The sequence below is a fragment of the Aphelocoma coerulescens genome, chromosome 2, assembly GCF_041296385.1.
Source record: "Aphelocoma coerulescens isolate FSJ_1873_10779 chromosome 2, UR_Acoe_1.0, whole genome shotgun sequence".
Taxonomy (NCBI): Eukaryota; Metazoa; Chordata; class Aves; order Passeriformes; family Corvidae; genus Aphelocoma; species Aphelocoma coerulescens.
The window spans coordinates 14,225,191-14,244,536 of record NC_091015.1 but is presented as its reverse complement, the minus strand read 5'-3'; the positions used below and the strand labels follow the sequence as shown (position 1 = coordinate 14,244,536).

The 19,346-nt window shown below is 43.1% G+C and overlaps 1 protein-coding gene across 1 annotated transcript in view; it reads right to left on the bottom strand.

The window, feature by feature from the left end:
* Positions 1-18,215, bottom strand: part of NRP1 (neuropilin 1) — a 113,112-nt gene extending 94,897 nt beyond the window's left edge. The window contains 2 exon segments of the mRNA XM_069006496.1: positions 14,450-14,624; positions 17,889-18,215. Of these exon segments, the coding sequence (XP_068862597.1) occupies positions 14,450-14,624; positions 17,889-18,129 (416 nt within the window). The 5' untranslated portion in view covers positions 18,130-18,215.
* Between the last annotated feature and the right edge of the window lie 1,131 nt (positions 18,216-19,346).

Below are 19,346 nucleotides of genomic sequence, written 5' to 3'. Positions count from 1 at the left end.
CAAACCTAATACAACTCAGTAAAATTTTATTTTCATATAAGAATAAAAAAACCCCCAACAAATTGAAAAGATGCTTCACCATTTTCTCATCAAAATATGAATAAAATTCATGACAAAAATTGAATTGAATGCCTCCACTTTGGTTTGTGGGGGAAGAGAACTGGACAGCTGGAATTTAAGACATTCCAGAGTCAGACAATGGACTTTGCCAGGTTTATACAGTACATGTTTACAATACAACTTCCTAATATGATTTAAACTAGTTTTTATCCCATGATAAAGGTATTTTTTACAAAAGCCTTCAACTGTTAGCAATTCTTGCAACTGTGTTGCATTTTTCAGTGCAGTTTCCCCCCAGTCAAAACCAGCCAGTCATCTAAATAACACTTTCTCTGATGGAACTCATCTGGAAAACTCTTGTAGTAATTTCCTGCCAAAAGCTATCTAAGATCATACTTCACTAAAAAAGCATTTTCCCTCTAGGTTCCTTAGTGGCAATACAGCAAAAACAGTGTTCCTTGGGATACAATAAATAAGCACGTGCATGCGTAGATGTGCAGATAGCTGAGATTTCCCCAGCACAGAAACATGCAGTTGAGGTTAAAGCAGCAACAATTCCATTATAAACCCATTTTCAAGTGTTTGGAGCTTTCTGAGCTGTACTATTTTGTCACTGAGGTTTACATTTGGTCCCTAACTTATAGGTGGTTTTTTTTTTTTTTTGAGGTTTCACAAAGCCTATTAATCCATTTTTGAGTTACCAGAGGGTAAAGAAATGCTTTTCCCACCTCTTGGATTCTTGTAGCCCTGCTATGGCATTGATTTTTGAACAGAAGTCTCTGCAGAGTTCAATAGCAATCAGCAGCCTGATGTGCCTTAATGACTTCCTCTGTGCATTCAAAAAACGGCAGAACTTGACAAGTTGAAACCTTCCAAGGGGCCAGTGCTCACTGAGTAATAGCTCCCAGGCCAGTTTGGGATTATTATTGTAAAGTAATAACAGAATAAAGACATTAAGATTTCCTTGAGTTTATAAAAATGTTTCAAAAATTAGTTTTGTCTTCATAACAGCCCCTGAGTTTAGAGCTATGCATCCAACTCTCAGCTTGTGCACATCAGATTAGACCCACTACAGTTACTGTAACTGCAGCAGGGAAGGATCCAAACCATTAAGGAAATACAAAGTAGTTGTCCACAACTTCATTTACTTCACTAGAAACATGCAGAAAAAGAAATGGTATAGTTAAGTGCAGGATGGGCCCCTGAATGTCAATGTTAGCTACTTTGCACTGTATTTCTGTGTAATATCTGAATGAGAACAATCCCCTGCAAACGTAAGCCTGCACAACACATAAAAGAAGGTGGCATAAGCAAGTTTCTTCAGTGTCAGTCCATTTATCTACAGCAGGACTGGCAGAGGACAGCTGTGGGACGGGGAATGGATCCTGGATCAGCCAGTGTGATCTCTGTCCCAACCATGCCAGCAATTTGCAGATCAGCTTCTTCCTTTGCCAAAAGTCATGTCCTGGTGTTTAATGGCTTTCAATCAAATTTCTTCTCATTGGTGTAAGCTGGCTTTGAAGCCAAGCAAATATGCAGCCATGATAATGATTCGACTCCTAATGCTATTTTATGTCTTCTCAGAGAAAAGGATGGTAAACTCAGAAGTATTTTTTTTCTTGGATGAATTTTGATTTCTGAAAATTTTGATCATACAGTGAGGGGTGAAGAAACATAGTCATGCAGTGAAATCAATATAAATTAATACTTCCATTTCCTTTTGATTCTATTTTTCTTCTACAGATCTTCCCTTCAGTGGGAGTTTCAGGGCTGTGACTGAGAACAGAAACAGCATCAGGAAGTTGTGACTTTAGGAAGAATCTGACATTACCAGCCCTCATTATTTTTAGCATGAGTAGCATGAAATTTGGTTGCATATTTTAAAGCATCAGCTGTTGATATCATGATATTACCAAATTTATCATTTACAGCAGAGGAAAGCCCCCAAAACATACTTGATAAAAAATGAAACAGGAATCAGCAGTAACTTTTGAGATACAAGGACTTTTATAAAGTTACACAATTTTTTGAGGCCTGACTTATAATGCCCAAAATTTGGAGTGGATAAAATTGAGAAAGAAAACTGCTGTGTTTTACTGAGGAGAATGTGAGTTTTGACACGGCCTGTAGAGAGGAGATAGGGAAGGACAGGGCATCAGGTGGAACAAGCAAACCAAAAAGCAGCCTAAAATGTTCTGAAAGGAGGTGAAGAAACAAGACAGATGACCCAGCACAGTACCCCACTCATTACATGTACTCTAACAAAAAGAAAAGGGTTTTGGGATGTTTTTTGGCTTTGTTTGTGGTTGGTTGCTTTTTGATTTTATTTTCATTATTGTTCTAGCAGCACAAATACCTTTGAATAGTGTGCATTGGAAGGCAAATAATGTCTAAACTTAGAAAAATCCTACAAGAGACACTTGCATCACTAAAGTGCTCTTCAAAAAAAGGTTTTCTGGGGCCTAAAATAATTTTTTTCAGTTCAAGCAAGACTGGGGAGAAATTTTGTCATTGACTTGGAGGAAGCCAGAGTTTCACCCTATGTGCAAGAATCGGGAAAGCTCCCCCCACAACAGACAGAACAGGTCCAAAATCTTTTGTGTCATCTGCTTCCACCCAGTAACAGCTTTATAGAAGTAAGTTAAGAATGAATAACTTAACAGCTGCCCAAGGCAGCTCTAAAGTGCTGCTTTCCCCCGCTGCACATGAGAAGACAGCCATTAGTGCTGCTGCTGCGAGGTTCACTGCTCCTTTGGGGACTCAGCATTTGCAGAATGGCCTGGTTTTGTACTGGCAATAAGCACACATCTGAAATTGCTTGCATTTGGATGGTGTTTGGTGCACAGTTTTGAGTTAGTGCCATGTCTGTTATAGATTCTCCTCATCACGGATAATGTGTCTCTTGTGAGCATGAGCCCTATTCTTTATTTTTGTTTGGATAACACTTCTCTCTGAACGTCAGAAGATTGCCACATGCATTTTTGCATAGCAGTATATTCTTAAAAAAAAATTAACACCTAGAAGATGAACAACACAAAACAATGGCAAATCACTATTATACTTCTCTACATTTCCACTCAGCAGTCTCTAAGGGTTTTGCAAACACTAATAAGCACATCCTCAGATATTTGAAAACCAGAAAAATATTATGCTCTTTAAGGAAACAGAGGCACAAAGACGACAATTGACTGTCCCAAGATCAAGCAGTAGGAGAGACTTAGCACTATAAAGAGTCACAGTACCACAGCACCCAATCCTGTGTATTTCTTTAAAGATGTTAGTGGGAAGAGAGTTTTGTACACATACAGAATTACTTTGGTCTTTATTCCATCTCCTTTTAAGAAACTCCTACCCATTCTGCGTAAGTATTAAAGTGCAATCCTGATGAATGGCAAAACTTTAACTGACTTCACTCTGAGTTAACATTTGTTCAGCTACAATACTGACCTTTCTTCTGAGAATTTCTAGGGAGATGTGCAAGTGTAGAGTCAGCTCCTCACTCAGCTGATATAAATCACTGGGGTTCCACTAAGTTCAGTAGAATGATCTTTAAACAAATTGGAACTTTCTCCAAATTAGGAATATGGTCCATGAAAAACAGCTTTGTTTCTTTACATATTTAAATCAAAATTATCTGGTATCTTTCAGATGAGAAAGAGCTGAAGCTGGGATGTTGAAAGGAAGGATTTATTTTCTTTTCTATGCTGAGCATATGGGGACATGCAAAAGTTACCTGGTGACCAGATACTTATTTTCAGAGTACTCAGAGTTTGATTTCAGAGCATCAGATGAGCTGTGGTTACACCTATGAGTATTTTTTTACTTTGTAATTTCAGGTATGGGGGAGGAATAACTAAGAAACTTACATGTCATTTAGAAGATCACAGGGTGAAGAGTGTGCATACGGATAATTTCCATGGAGCAAGTGAGGTGCTTGAAGGTCACACCAGAGTAATTTATGCAGCTGCCTAGTAACACAAGTTCAAAAAAAACCTTCCTGGAAAGCATAAGCTGCAGCAGGCAGAGGAACTGCTTAGCTTAGACACTTTGGCTAAGCTTTTGTTTGAAGAATAAAGGCTGGGAGAAAACGGATGTGTCAGGAAGGCCCTCAATATGCACACCTATGTCTATATTGCAATCCGCAACTTGCAATCAGAAGGCAATCCAATTAACTTCTGCTGACAAATTTAACTAATACAATATCCCAAATCCTCTACTAGCATTTGTGACTAGTTATGTCACACAGATGTAGGTCTATACATTGTTTTTACAGGTACTCTAGCTTTACCAGTTTAGAAACCTTTATAAACAGTACAGTCTTGGCTACAAACTGCTGACATTAGCAAGGTTTATTCTGCAAAAGTACTGACATTAGACATACTTATACTAAAATATATCTATCCCCCAGTGCATGCTGAATTGTTTCAACTATACATAAACAAAACCTTAATTGAAATCATTAAGTTGGTGCAAAAATCAGTGCATGAAGACTAGGCTTAGAAGCCAAAGATTAAAATTTCAAGGAGTACATGGATACAGTTAGTTTAAAAGTGTAAAAATGTGCAAAGTATGAATGTAATAGCCAGTAGAAGGAGTCTAATTGGCAAATGTGAGACTGGTTCTTGGAGGTAAGTTTTAAGTTTAGTTGGGGGGAGAACTACTTGTGTGGGAAAGGATGAACAGCACTGGTTTCTTGAATAAGGACTTACTATAATGAGAAGAATGAGAAGCAATTTGGGCACTATTAGCTACCCTGTTCAACAGTAATAAGGAGCTTGAAAATTATATCGGAGAAATGAGATAAAGATGGCTATTATACAGTTGGAAGGCCTTCATCTAGTGTAGCTGTGGAGAATAAATGAAAATGGAAACCAGTAAGGAACATAATACGATCTACTTATGGTATTTTGTGTTTGAGCTATTAGCAGGTGCAGCTCTACTGGCATCAGTGGAGCTGTCTTCACTTGCTTCACAGCTCTACGTAGTCCTGTATCTATTTTATATACCTACATTATATAGTCTATGTGCTATTAGAGCACATTGGAAAACTTTTGAAATGCATTAGAGCATTCGACTATGTGGAGTGGTTAAAATGAGTACCTGATTTAACTGCTTGCCATCTGGAACACAAGGAGATGAACCTAAACTGTCTGCTGTAATGCATGTAAAGAAGTTTTGGATTTAGGCCCAGATATGAATATACAAATAGATAAAGTTTACAGAACTGTGACACAAAGTCCCAGGGGTTTTCTGGGAATGTCAAAAACCACTCAGCAATCAGAACATATGCCTTCGATGTTAATATATCTTATGCCTCTGTCTCCAAAACAGATTATGGAGATGACTTTGAAACATGAAAAAAAAAGTTTTTATTTAAGAGCTACCTTCGCATATTTTTCTAGACTTAGCTAAAGCTACTCAAATGAAGCGACAGCCTAGGATTTCCTCTAAGAAGGGCTTTTAGCATGAGGGATGTAAGCCTCTCATTTTGCATCTGGCAAAGCGGTGTGATCTATGGAAATAGGCAGCATAGCCTGCATTTCTGCATGGTGATCAAGCTAAACCTTTTCTAAATTGCTGATCTGCATCCCTTGTTACAGATGAATACATGAGAAGAAAGTCAGTAGAAGTTGTCTGGCTTAATGACAGATTGGCAAAAGAAGGCAAACTTTGATTCTTACTCATGCACTTAACAACTTGTCCCAAACATTCACGACTAAGAGCTGAAGAACTGATAACCTATTTATGGTGACCTATGAAGTATGAGGCTGAATCTTGTACTGTACTGTAAATTACTCTGCAAACATCTGAAAACCACTGTTACAAAAAGCAATTATTAATTTGTGTAGTGCCAGAAATGTATGTCCTACTCATCAGCCCTGCTCAAGTGTGAGTCTGTTGTTTAGTTGACTTCAGTGTAACTGTTTATGTGAATGAGCAAAACTTTGGCTTTGAGGGAGCATTTCTCAAAGCTTGAGGCAGAATAATCATTCTGGTGAGAACAGACCTCTAGTTTTCTCTAGGTTACCAACTTCAAATTAATAAGGAGTGTTGTAAGAAAAAAAAAAAAAAAAAGAAAAAGGACTACCAGTATCTTTCTTTCAAAGAATGGCGTGGCCCCAGCACAGGGCTGAGCTGTGAGGTCAGTCCTGCCCTGTCTGCAGTGGGGTGCTCCAATCCCATTCCCACACCACAGTTCTGATGGGCTGTGTCGTCATGTGGGGGCACAGAGCAGCCCAGAGCACAAATGTGCAATGGGGCCCAAGTGCTGGGAGGGTAGGGAAGGGATTAACCCAGGCTCTCACTCAGTGTGAGGCACAGCCCATCTGTATTTAGGGGAGGCATGGGACATGTGGCCACTGCAACTCCACGTCAGTGTGGAACGCAGCACACAACTGCCCAGTTTCTCCTGAACAACAGCTGGTTATAGTGCTTCTGGGATGTACATAGTTTCTTCTGGAAGAAATCATCACATTAAATGGGTGTCTCTTCCACATATGGAGATATTTTCTCAATGGTCCTTTTGAGCCATCTAAATTCTTCATTTTACAGCATTATATAAAATACTTGTAATGATATTAACCTGCAAGATGAGTCTAAATATGTACAATCTGTTCCTGTTTAAATAAATTATAAAGTTCACACAGATCACAACCAGTTCTGTGGATCACAGAGTTTCACAGTACCTTATGTGTGAGAAACAATCAGAAATTTGATTTCTGAGGTTACATTTTTAAAAACCTTTGATATTGCCCATGAAAATCAATTTCCTCCATGGAAGTTTAGGACTTGGGAAGGGGGTTATTCTCACATTTTTGTGAATTCCTGCAGAAAAGCAAATGACCTATGCTCCCAAAAAGTTGGCAGGTGACTTATTAAACTTCTCTCAAATCTCCTTCAGGAAGTTCATTAAAAGTCTATTTGGAAATGGCCAGGTGCTTGCTTCCCACAGTGCAAGAGGGAAATCTGTCACCCTGTTTAAAAAATTGTTTGGTTACTTGGGATAAAGAAATAATCATTATACCAAGCTGTGTGGTTTTATGATGGAAAACTGTGGCTTGGTGAGAAAAGTACCAAGGTCAATGCAATGAAAAACCCACAGTGAACTCAGACATGATTTCCAAAGTCAGTGGTAGATAGAGGCCAGGAGAACAAAGTCTTTCCTGTGGTTCACTTGAAAACAATTTTTAAGATTCTGGATAAAAATAACTCTCTAGCTTGACAGAGTTTTTAGCTTGAAAAAAATGTCATAAGAAAAGATTTTAAAAATTTTTTGGAGGGATTGCTAAGGCTGACAAAATTACCTTGTTTGACACTGGATTCTGTCCTAAAATACTACGGCCAAGTCAACTAACAGGAAAATAGTAGGGCTAAGCCTTTTTCATTCTTTATTCTGCCAAACCACTGCCTCTTGCAATCAGGATTGATTACAAACACCCAATTAAGAGGCATTTGGAACATGATCTGAACACTAATCCTGTCTCTTTTTCTCTTTATACCTAATTATCAGCCTTAAGATGGGTATTAGCGCTTTAATTAGTAGATTTACTTTAGGAACTTCTACATAAACTAAGAAATCTATAACATAGACAGAAATATGTGTATATATGCACAGTCCTAAAGAGGTGCACGTAACATATGCCAATATCCAAGCAGTTTGGTGTGATATATAAATCTAGACATATACATGTGAGTGCATGTATATCCAGTTTTCAACATAATTTCATTCTTTGGAAATACTACAAAAGAAAATAATTTAATTTGGTTTCTCATCAGCTGCATAAAAAGCTCTATATCAATTATCAAATTATGATCCAATGTTAAAGCTTGCAATAAACTATAACTAAGAAACTAAGAAACTACCAGAAACACATAGGTTATTTTTCAATTAGATTACCACAGGAGAGGAGGGTGGAGAGAAGAGCAGTATGGGATTGGCTGAAAACATATTGAGAGTTTCATGCGGCTAATTCCAACAACTCTGGGTTTCAATTTAGAAAGGACTTAGACCTTTGTTCTGAATTTATCTCTGTCCACAGAAAGGATGAAGGATTAGGCTTAAGGGAATCCATATTTGACCCTCAAATTTTTCCTGTCTGAAGGGCATCTGGTTGTAGCACATCTAGACAGAATTCTACTCACAGTTAACTGTTCAGATTAATAGAAACATCCATATATGACTGGTTTTATAGTTCTATAATGCTACTGTATGGAGACCCAAGTCAAGACAGGAAATGCACCCATACACAGAGTGCAACGCTGGGCTCTGCATCCAGCCCCTCAGCCCTGAACACGGGCTAGCACAGTCTCTCTAGCTATGACCAGGCAGTTTGGTCATGGATTTCCTAATACCTTTTCTGAGAAAACTCAAACTCAAACCACTACTCTAAAAGAACAAATTGTTAAAGAGTTTGACAATAGAGACTTTCACAAGAGTTAACTTCTTGGATAAAAACCAAAAGAATTTTTTCATTACACTATAATCAGAAAAACAATATAATTTCCAACTGCTTTTAACTCTCATTTAGTCCCAAAAGCACAATAAAATAACAGTATCTTTAGATAGTTGCATCTGTGTGTGCAAATACTTGTGGAATCTTGTGGCAAAGAGAACATTATATATACTTTCATAATGCAGAACCTTTAAGTTAAGGAAGAGCTTTTGGGGTACAACAAGTGTTTTCTGCTTCCATGATCCTGCACAGGCTCTGGGTTGATTCCTTTCCTTGACAGAAACCTTTCCTGCAGCCTTACGGAGGGTACCAAACAGCAGTGGTCATCAGAAGAGCTGTCTGGGTCTAGCTAAGTGCTCCCTGAGAAAGCCATTCATGTGCTTTATATAAAGCAGAGAAATTCCTTCAAAGTGCATGTAGAAACATGAGATACCACATGGCCCCCAAACCTACACTGCAACAACTCATCTCAAACTAAGCCAAAACCACTTGTTTCTTGTTTTAGGAACAGAATGAAGGATAGCCCCCTTCACCCCTTTAGTACTTCCAATTAATCTCTTGGTAACCCCAAACAGCTCTTGAGGGAGACAAAAGGGGTACGATGCTGCCTCTTCAGCCCAGGTATGGCCTTCCCCGCACGTCGGTGCCCACATCCCTCTCTGGCTTTGACAGAGACATGTCCAGCCCATTGCTCACCTCTGCCCAGGCAGTGCAGCCCACGGTGGAGTGACTGTACATGCATGGGCTGGGTGGATTAGTTAATGAAGCTCAGAGCAAGCAGGGGAGGGTGGGAATCCTTCCAGCTGCCCTCAGCAGTGAGGAGGGGGCATTTCCACCTCTCCTGGATACCTTGTCCTGCTGAAACCCACTAAAGAGCCAGTGCTGATGCTCAGCTGATGAAGCCAAGACAGTACAGCCATATTTCTGTTGGAAAGCTCAGAGGCCTTGGCTCCTTCAGACCTCTCTGCTCAGTGGTGGGCAAACACAACTGCTGCCTTCCACAAACCTGAGTGACTGTTCCTGTGCTGCTCTGCTGCTCACCCTGCCTTGTCAGCTGCGGCCACTCTCTGCCTGCTGAGCCCCACAGTGGCCGGGCAGAGGGAATTAGGAAGCTCTGACTGACATTTGCTATCCAAACAACTGATACAGTCATTAACCATCCTACAGGGCCTGTGCTGAACCCTTCCCCGCAGTCATCAAGAATGATGGCAGACAGCTCTGTGGGAGTGGAGGGCAAAGTTCCTACTGCTTCCATAGGCAGTAGGGCTGCACTGGGCCCAGACCACCCCTTCCCCTGAGATGTCCTTGGGGCAGTTGTGGGAGCAGCTCAGAACTGTCTCGGCTCCAGGTGCAGCTGGGGCAGTCAGGGAGCAGCTGTTGTGTGCAGCTGATGGCAGCACCCTTCTGACAGGCTCAATGGGCAGCCCAGCAGGATCCTTCATGGGTGGTGCTGCAGGTGGGCAGCAAGGACATAGGCACTCTTACTGCCATCGGCTCAGCCCAAAGGGCTTGAACGGCCCCTGCACTAAAGGAACAAACGCGAGGCACAAGGTCTGCACAAAGCAGACCTTGCTGCATGGAAGAACAGGACCAGGATTTAGACAAAAGCAAATGAAAGCTTAAACTATGCAGAAATGAAAGGAAGGCTGAGCCATGACTTTGCTTGCTCCTGTTTATTTTACCAGCCTGAGTTTGTTATACCTACAGATTTGTAGCATAAATCCATTGACATTATTTAGAAATAAAATGTATGGATGAATTTCTAACATCATTAAGGTCTATGGGAGTTATGTGAAGCTATACTTTCACTCTGTAGGTCTGAATACCTTTGCTTTCTTCCTTACTCAAGGACCTGAAGGAGCCATTTTCTTCTATATAAACAACCACAGATATGTTTTGCTCTGTATTCTATAGCTGACCACAATTTCTATAAAGCTCTACTCTCATCCATGTAACTAATCCCTAGTAAATGCAATATGAATATCTGTGACATCTCTCCTGTAACTTGAATGTTTCCAAAATGGGCAATTTTTCCATTCTGAGTGATTTGACAGCATTGTTGTACATAATCCACAAGTGTTAAGCAAGGATGATACTTATTTTCTACATCTACAAATGATGGCCATTAAAACAATAGCGTTATGTGGCATATCTATGAAAACCTTGTAAAACAATACAGCCAAGTCTGACAACAAAGTTAATAATTTGTCAGTAAGGAAACCACTATTGGGCTTTCTCTACCCAACCCTCCACCTTTCTTAAGCCCTTTCCTTCTGAAGCTTCACATTCATTTTCTTAATGTTTTTAACCTAGTGTCTGTGAAATTTTTATTGCTCCCTAGATAATGACATCTGATCTGAATGTAACCACACACCTCTTTGCTCAGCAACATTTGTCACAAACCATTATAAATTATCATGCTGATAGTGTACATTGCTGGGAAACCGGAAAAGTTCCATAAATTCAAAGTACTGTATCAGTGACATTCTTGTTTATTATCTAGGTATAAAGTTTTACTAGATTCAAGATGGCTACATTTACACAGTAGGATACTTCAGCAACACGAGACTTGTACAGCTTGCACTAAGTGCTGAAAAGCATTTACCACATGCAACAAACACTGGAGCATTTTAACTAATATGTGGCCATATGTTTTGTCTCTTCTATTCATTTTAACCATGCTCCTGACTCCAAAAATGCATGCTTATTATTGGGACTTGCTTGAGAAAAGGCAAAACGGCAAACAAAAACTACTTTTCTCTTAAAGCACAACCATAATTTCTGTTTCTTGGCTTCCTGAAGAGGAGGCATAACACTCATTAAAGTTAAATGTTAAAAGAGACTATGTATTTTTTCATTATATATGTCCTTGATAACAATCTGTGGTCGACATGTTTGTGCACTTCTTGTTGAAACCCAGTATTTCCATAATGCTGGTACAGTAGTTCCGTCTAGAAGACTTTTTATTAGATGAACCTAGCTTGTGTGAACATATTTTTAATTATTTGTGTATCTTTATTCTCCAAAACTGTAAAAGCTGAGTCCTTCAGAATGCCTCCAGAGAAAAAGGAATTTTCACCATGTTTACTTGAAATTTAGAACAACTCAAATGGTCCTGATTGTCAGAAAAACATACATATATGAATTTTATTAGCAGTCATTTGAGAAATACTTATTCATTAAAGCACAGCATAATAAGTAGGTAAATCAAGGGCATATTCTTAAATTAATTCCAAACCCTAACATACAAAGAGACTAACTGGGAACAACTTCAGTAACAGCTAATGCTTAAATGCTGCTTTTGATTCTCCTCAGAGAATCAACCTTTCACCAGTTTTACATTTCAATACATCTAGACCTCTACATACAGCAATATTTTTTAAAGTTAGGTAAAGCCTCTTGATTTTCTTGTTGGCACTATGAAGCAAGAAGGTAACCTTTCCAAAGTCACAGTGTTTCCCCTCCTGGGCTCAGGGGTCCTTGTTATTAAAGTTGTTTTCAATGCTAACTAAGGTCCAAGATGCAATGAACAGCATTATAAAGAGGATTTTGGGAGCTAGGCCAGCAAGCTAATCTTCTCTAGTCTACTCTAATTGTATGGGACATTTTTTGTTCCCAGACATGAATTCCCTTATCTCTCATTTTCTATCTGCATTTCATATTTAAGTGGTTATTAATTTCCAGTGCTAAACCTTTCAATAAACTAGAGTGTAACCTAAATTACACATTTCTAGATTGCAGACTGAGTTTCTAATACACTAAGCATATTAGAAAAACAAAATATACTTAGCTGGAAAACAAAATAATCTTGTGATAGGTTTATTGCATTAATCGCCTGTTGTATTCAATATTCAGTACAAGGAATGTGAATTTTGCAAGCAGATGCTGAAATTTCAGACGACGGAGACTGTTGACAAATTCCTGTTGCTGAAATAATTTTTCTGTTGTTCTGGTCCTTAGTTGTTTTTTGGGGTTTTTTTTTTCCACAAATACAATCCCTCTCAAGTCAAAAAGAGCAATTTTCAGTATAAATGAAGTAGCAGCTGAGTAATTTAGCATAGCCTAGAAAATTAGCATTTCAGCACAGACAAAATAATGGTAAAGTCATCACCACCACACACTGCAAAGACAATGCAAACAACCCTGTTGAGAGACTTCCTTCCACCCACTACCATCTCATTACTGCTTTGGGCTCCGTTTCAGGGGAAGAAATAATGCAGTGGGGAGAGTGGACAATGAACACTGAGAAGGAAGCAGCAGAGGGAGGGAGTCAATCCTTTCCCTGGACCCAGTTCAGCTCAGTCTAGCACTGTTTAGCACAACACTGTGCCACAAAGATTACTTGTTCTTCAAATAATTGTATGCTGTACACCATTTTACTGCTGCCAAAGACCATGTTGGTTTTACAGAGTTGGAAAAACATGCATTCTAGCAAGGGAGGAAGAGGATTTGACACTGAAATATGCTTGATTTAATTTCCTAATTTCTATCTAAGAGACAAAGAGTGACAAATATTTTAAAACATTAGCAGCGTTCCACAGAATGAAAGTAAAACCTGTATCAAGAAGACACAGGGAAGTGACTCATTGCCTGAGTACAAGACATTAAAAATTAAAGAATGGGAAGTCAGTGTGTGAACATATGGTGTGAATACGAGCTGCAGCTCCAACACCACAGTAAAAACTCATTTTCGCAAAGAGTCAGTTCAGTTTTATGAGCACAGGGTTTTCCTGCATTATCACTCAACTATGGCACTGAAATGCTGATCTATAAGTGCTTATAAAATACCACAAAAAGGCAACTAAGCACCACAGTGCATCATTAAAAAACTTCATTTCAAGAGAAAACAAAAATTGTGGTCTAAGTAATCAATTTATTAAATAATAGGACAAAATGTGCATGGCAAAAATTAAGTGCTTGAGTGCAGTTGCTCTCTTTCCCTAAGTCCAACACTCTAATCTCATGGTCTATCACAACGACTTCTGATAAACTGAGCATCATTTTATGGCACCAAATCCTGTATACTCCCATGAAATACAAAACACCACCAGCTATTGAGTTTAATCTTTCCGACATGCAGAGAAAATCTTGACTGGTAACATTAATGAACAGTAACTCTCTTGCAGTTATCAGAAGGGGATAAAAAATTATGATACACAAGAAATACTTAAATAACGATGATATTCCAGAAATACTTAAATAATGAATCACTAAAATATTTTCTTTGTGAAGCAAGCAGGCTGAATTCAGAGTGCATGTTGAAGAAGGGAATGATCTTCCATGTGTTGCCTTGTGCAAGCTGTGAGATTTACAGATTTGGGGAAAAGTGGAGTACAGCTTCTGGGAGGTTCTGATTCCCCTTCTCACTTTTGGAACGGGTGGTCAAAGGAAATGCGAGGACAGGGGACAAAGGGAGCCTCAGCTCCCTCCTTCCTCCTCTCACAGCACTACAGGAGAGCAGAAGGAGGGGAAAGAAAAGCTACTGGCTATAAATCAGCAGCAAAGGGAGAAAGAAGGAAATATGACTATCAGTCCTCCACTCCACTGCCCCTCGAAGGGTGACAGCAAATGCCAGACTAACTCTGTGTTAAGAAGAGTTGGCAATTTATAAATGGCCTGTCTCTTCCATGGGCTGTTTGTAGTCGTGGGGGTATGAACGGAAAAGGAACTCCTTTCTCAAACTCAAACAAGAGACTTAAAAAAGCAAGCGGGCCAACAAACGGTGCCTCACCACAACCGCACCCGCACTCCGCGCACCACCACCGCCACCCGCTCGCAGCGCACCGGGCGGACGCAGCTCACAGACCTCAGCAAGCCGCAAAGATGTTTTTAACCCGCACACCCCCGCCTCCGTCCCCGCTCGCCCCCGGCCCGGAGCGCGCCCGCGGTGGCCGGCAGGTGTCGCCGTGGCGCTCCGCAGCGCGGGACTCACTCACTTGCAGTCGCGGTCCTCCAGGTCGAAGTGCGGGTTGAAGTTGATCATGATGCGCTGGTAGGGCTCCGGCGCCTGGATCAGCCACTCGCACTTCTGGCTGGGGTGGTAGGACTGCGGGTAGCCAGGAGACGTGAGGTACCCGGGGCTTAAAATTTTGATCGTGTCTCCACACTTATCTGCGGGGGAAGCAAGCACATGGGCAGGTCTCAGTGCCCCCGGCAAGCATCCGGGCGCAGCCCGCAGCAGCGGACCCCGCCGACTGCCGTGGGAATGCTGCGAGGCCGCAGCCTTCTTCAGGCAAACTTATGCTGCATACTTCTGCTTTTAAAGACATCTCTGCTACTTTCCACCGAAGGGAAGAGGACTCCCTCTCCGTCCCCATCCTTAAATCCGGTGGCTGGACAGGCAGCAGGTAGCAGAAGCACCCCACTTCTAAGCCGTCCCCTTTTTAAAAGCCCTCTGCTCCAACAGTGCCCTTCACAGTGTTAAAACCTTGCACCTTCATAACAGCATTAATGTCGGCTAAGAAGGGTACCTCCAACACAATAAACTCCAAAAACTATAATCTTCTTAAGTATGAAGTTTTAAGAAAAGCTGGGAGGAGATGTTAAGGAATGCCTTTTGACACCCTGCCCAGCTATGGGATAAGCCTGGTCTGTGTCACCAACCACTGGGATTGTCTTGGTGGATCCAAGCTCATTCGCAGGAGACCCTCCCTTTGTTTTATCAGTCCATAAATCTAGGCAGGTTGAAACTATCTGTGCTCCTCAAACTCAGGGTAGCAGAGAACAAAGCAGCTCTAGTGAAGCAGAAATCATCCACTATTTACTCTTTCAAGGAAGTTTGTTCATGCTTGGAGACTGCATCAAAGTAATGGAGCAGAACAACATCCCTTCCTCTTCCCTTCATTCCTTCCTCCCCTGAACAACAACAAAGATTTATTTCTAACAGCAAAATAGCTGCAAAAGTTTCTAGAATCACAAAGTGTGACTGTGAAATGTGGAAAGGCTGCATCTTGCTCCTTTGGTCAGCATTGTCAGGGTTGCATTTTAAAGTTTATAGGAAAAGTAAAAAGGGACAAAAAGTCAAACCTACATGGCCACTCACTTCACTGTCCAGTGCAGTGTTATCACTTTTTTTACTACTATGGATTCCCTTTTGTGGGCCTTCAGGGAGGAAAAAACTTTCTCCACGCATTGGTTGTTTAATTTTGAGCAATAAAACATGACAGTAAACTATGGACAGGAAGAACGTCCCCTCTAAAGCAAGACTATATATCACTACATCTCAATAATGGTATATACAGGCTGCAGTGCTCTATCTAATACATTCCCTGTGAAAGCAAAATGGCAATCCTTGCTCACAGCATGAATTTATAAATATACAGGATTTTATTGTAGGAAAAACAGGTCAAATGGAAATGAATGAGGAAGTGCACATCAAAAATGCATAAAGCAACACTCTTTATAGAAATTATTTGCCATAAATTAGGAGGGAAGGGGTTGATAGGTACTCAGATGTATGGTCAAAACCCAGATACTGCTAAGCACATAGCTGGGAAAGGCTATCTTATTATATTTCCGCTGTGCCTTTACAAAACAGGCTGTTTTCCTCTGACCAGAACAAAAGGCATTGCTGCTCAAAGCTCAAAAGCTGTCACTGGTGATCTTGCTAATCCGCTGTCTGGGGCTCTCAGGGAATCTTGCCTTTTCCTCTCTGTGTAAGCATACTCAGAAAGTGATCTTGTCTCATTAAGCCCACTCCAGCCCTGCAAACAACATGGCAGAGTCTGGCATCTGTTAAATGCCTGAAATAAAGCAGTGCTGCTTCTAGTCACTTGACAGAGTCACTTCAGAGGACGTTGAGGTGGACTCACTACCACCAGCGCTCCTTAATCTGCGACTTCTGGGAAAATGACAGTGTAATAAGATAATGCGGTCTGCTAGACTCCTTGGCTCTGTGCAATCTCTCTCACACTTGATTAAGAAGAGCAGTTTCTAATGACTTTGGACCATTAGTTCCAAATAAGGTTAATGAATTAATTTAGTGGACACTAATACTGCACATAGGTGAAGGTGGCATTAGTAGGTCTGGTTGGTTATAGAGGAGGTTAACGGCCTTGGTGACTCCAGCAGGACCACTACATTAAACACTGGTAGTGGAGGCTTCTGCCCAGCAACTCACTCTTCTCCCCTTCTTTTAGCAGGGAGAAAAGATCAACAAGAGCTTGGGGGTGGCCCCATTCTGTCCCTCAGAGGTACAGGGTGGCACTATCGTCTGTGTGGGAGGCAGCTGCCCACACCCCGAGCTGGGCTAGGGGGATGAGCAAAGTGCATCTCTCAGAGCATCTCCACACCAGGCTTGGTGCACCTCTCTAGCACCTTTGCTCCTGTGCCACAGCACTGGAGGAGGAAGCTCATCCTGATTAAACTAAGCAGCCTCCTCAAAACATATTGGGTAAGAGATTAACTTCCATCATAAACCAGGCGATTTTAATACTCTTGCTTGACACTCCAGTTGAGGTCCCTTATTAAAACAATATACCAGTGTAAGTGGAGTGTGCTCTCCTCTTTTAATTACTTTGATTGAAAACCCAGTCAGGCAAAAGTAAATATTTGATAATTAGTTAATAATAATTGCTTAGGATTTGTCAGGAAAGGAAGACTCACATGAGCTGTTTCATGTGCAAGAGCTAAACGTCAAGCAGTCCCACAATTAGACCATCTTTTAAAAATGCATCATGCTCACTGCAATATTCACAGTGCCCTGGCATTGTTCGGGGAAGGAGGAGCATGCTGCTTTTAATTAGTTGTGTTTTCAAGGTCTGCCTGACAGTAAACTATCCACACCACTCATTTCTTATGGGATTTCTCCTCTTGGAAGGGAGTCTTGAGCCTTCACAGGGAAGCTCAGCTCCCCTCTTGGCACAGTGTAAGTTGCACGTAAACTGCAGACTTGGGAAAGGGGTACTCTAGACAGTTCTCTGTGTGAAGACTATTCGCAGGTACACACACAGCTAGTAGGAGGCATGATCAAAAATTTTACGCTTTGGAAAAGAGAAAGGGCGGGCGGGGAAGAGAGCCTTCCCTTTAAAGTGTTCATTATCTTTCAGATATCGGAGGAGGGACATTTAATTGCCTATGGGACGGGACATTATTAAGATAATTGGCTGTCCTGATCTAGTGAGAATGAGCAGCCTGCTTTATACAATAACCCGAAAGAGCAGAAAATAAAGTCGTAAGGCAATGTCAGGGCGGGCGGTCCTCAGGCGGGGACTGCGCCGCATCCCTCCTCCGGCAGAAAGTTCCCCCCAGCCGGCTTTATATCGGTGCCGGTCCCACGGCCCGCCGGGCCCCACCGCCCTTCTCCCGTGCCGGCAGCCCCGGAGCGCGGCCCCGCAGCTGCCCTAGCCGAGACCCGACGTCCCCCGTGTCACTCACCGCTCCGCAGAGCCCTGGCGAGGGTGAAGGTGAGGGCTGCACAGTGCAGGAGAAGTCCCCAATCCATTTTCCCTTCCGACAGCAGCGAAAGGAGGAAAAAAATAAAAATGCCCTCCACGGACAACTCTTCCTTAAATCTCCAGCCGGAGCGAGGAGCAGAAAGCACGGTCCGCAGGGGCAGTCCCGGGGGCAGAAGGAGGCTGGCTTCTCTCTGTGCCTCAAGCCGCCCGCATCCTGTCATTTAGCTCCGGCTCCCTCTCCCTTTCCCCACACTTGTTCCTTCTCCAGGCGCCGCTGCCCCTGCCATTCCCAGCGAGACTAGAAAGCCAAATGAAAACGAGGAAAACAAAAAAAAAAACAAAAACAAAACCCAACAAACACACAAACAAGACAGACAAAAAATCCTGGCGGCTGCCGGCACCTCGGGAGCGCTCTGCTGGGCGGGTTGCTCTGCGGAGGGGAGATAAGGAAGGGAAAGCGGCCGTGAGCGGGGACCAGCCGGGCGCCGGAGTTTAGCAAACTGCGTCCCGCCCGCCTGCCCCGCTCTGCAGCGGCCGCGGCTCCCGCGGGGCCGGAGCCCCGGAGCCCCGGCGCGGCGGTACCCGGCGGTGCCCCGCACTCACCTGCCCCGGCGGGAGGCGAGCGAGCGAGCTGCCGCCGCAGGGACTCCCGGCCGGCCGGGGAAGTGGGAAGCGCCCGGGCGGCTCCTGCTCGCAGCCTGAGGAAGAGGAGCGCAACTCAGCGGCAATAAGAGAGGCCGAGGAACCGCCGTCTCCCAAGCCCCAGTCCCCTCCCCCTCCCCGCCCTCCTCCTTCTTCTCCTCCTCCTCTTCAGCCCCCCAAGACATCGTCAGCGCGGAAGAACGAACAAACAAACACGGCAAGCCCCAGCTCTGGCAGTCAGCCGAGGCGGAGACTCGCGAGGGGCAGAGGGGGGCGAGAGGCGGCGGCCCCCGCCACTGCAGGTAGAGCCGATGCAGGCGGCGGCACCACCTGCGCCCGCCGCCCCGTGGACTCCTGCGCGGCCCCGCGCAGCCCTGCCCGCCCTGCCGTGCCCTGCCCTGCCGTACCGTGCCGTGCCGTGTCCTGCCATGCCCTGCCCGGCCGCCCCCGTCGCCCCGGCCCCACACGCAGACACGCACACACACACGCATCCCTGCCCACCTCCCAGCTCGCTCGCCTCGGGTGCCCCGCGGGAACTCTGCTCCGTCCCTACTCTGCCACCTTTTCCTCCTCCGCCACCTTTCCCCCCTCCCAAGACTCTCTTTTTGTTTCGTGCGAGAGTGCGTCAGTCCCCACGCGTGTCCCTCGGAGTCCCTGCCGTTCCCCAGTGGGACCCCACCATTCCCTCTGGTCCTAGGGGAGGCTGGCTGTGCTGATATGGGGTGAGCTGCAAGGACCCCCCATCAGAGCATCCCCAGGTGTCAGGCTCATCTGGCCACTGCCCTCTCGTCCCCTT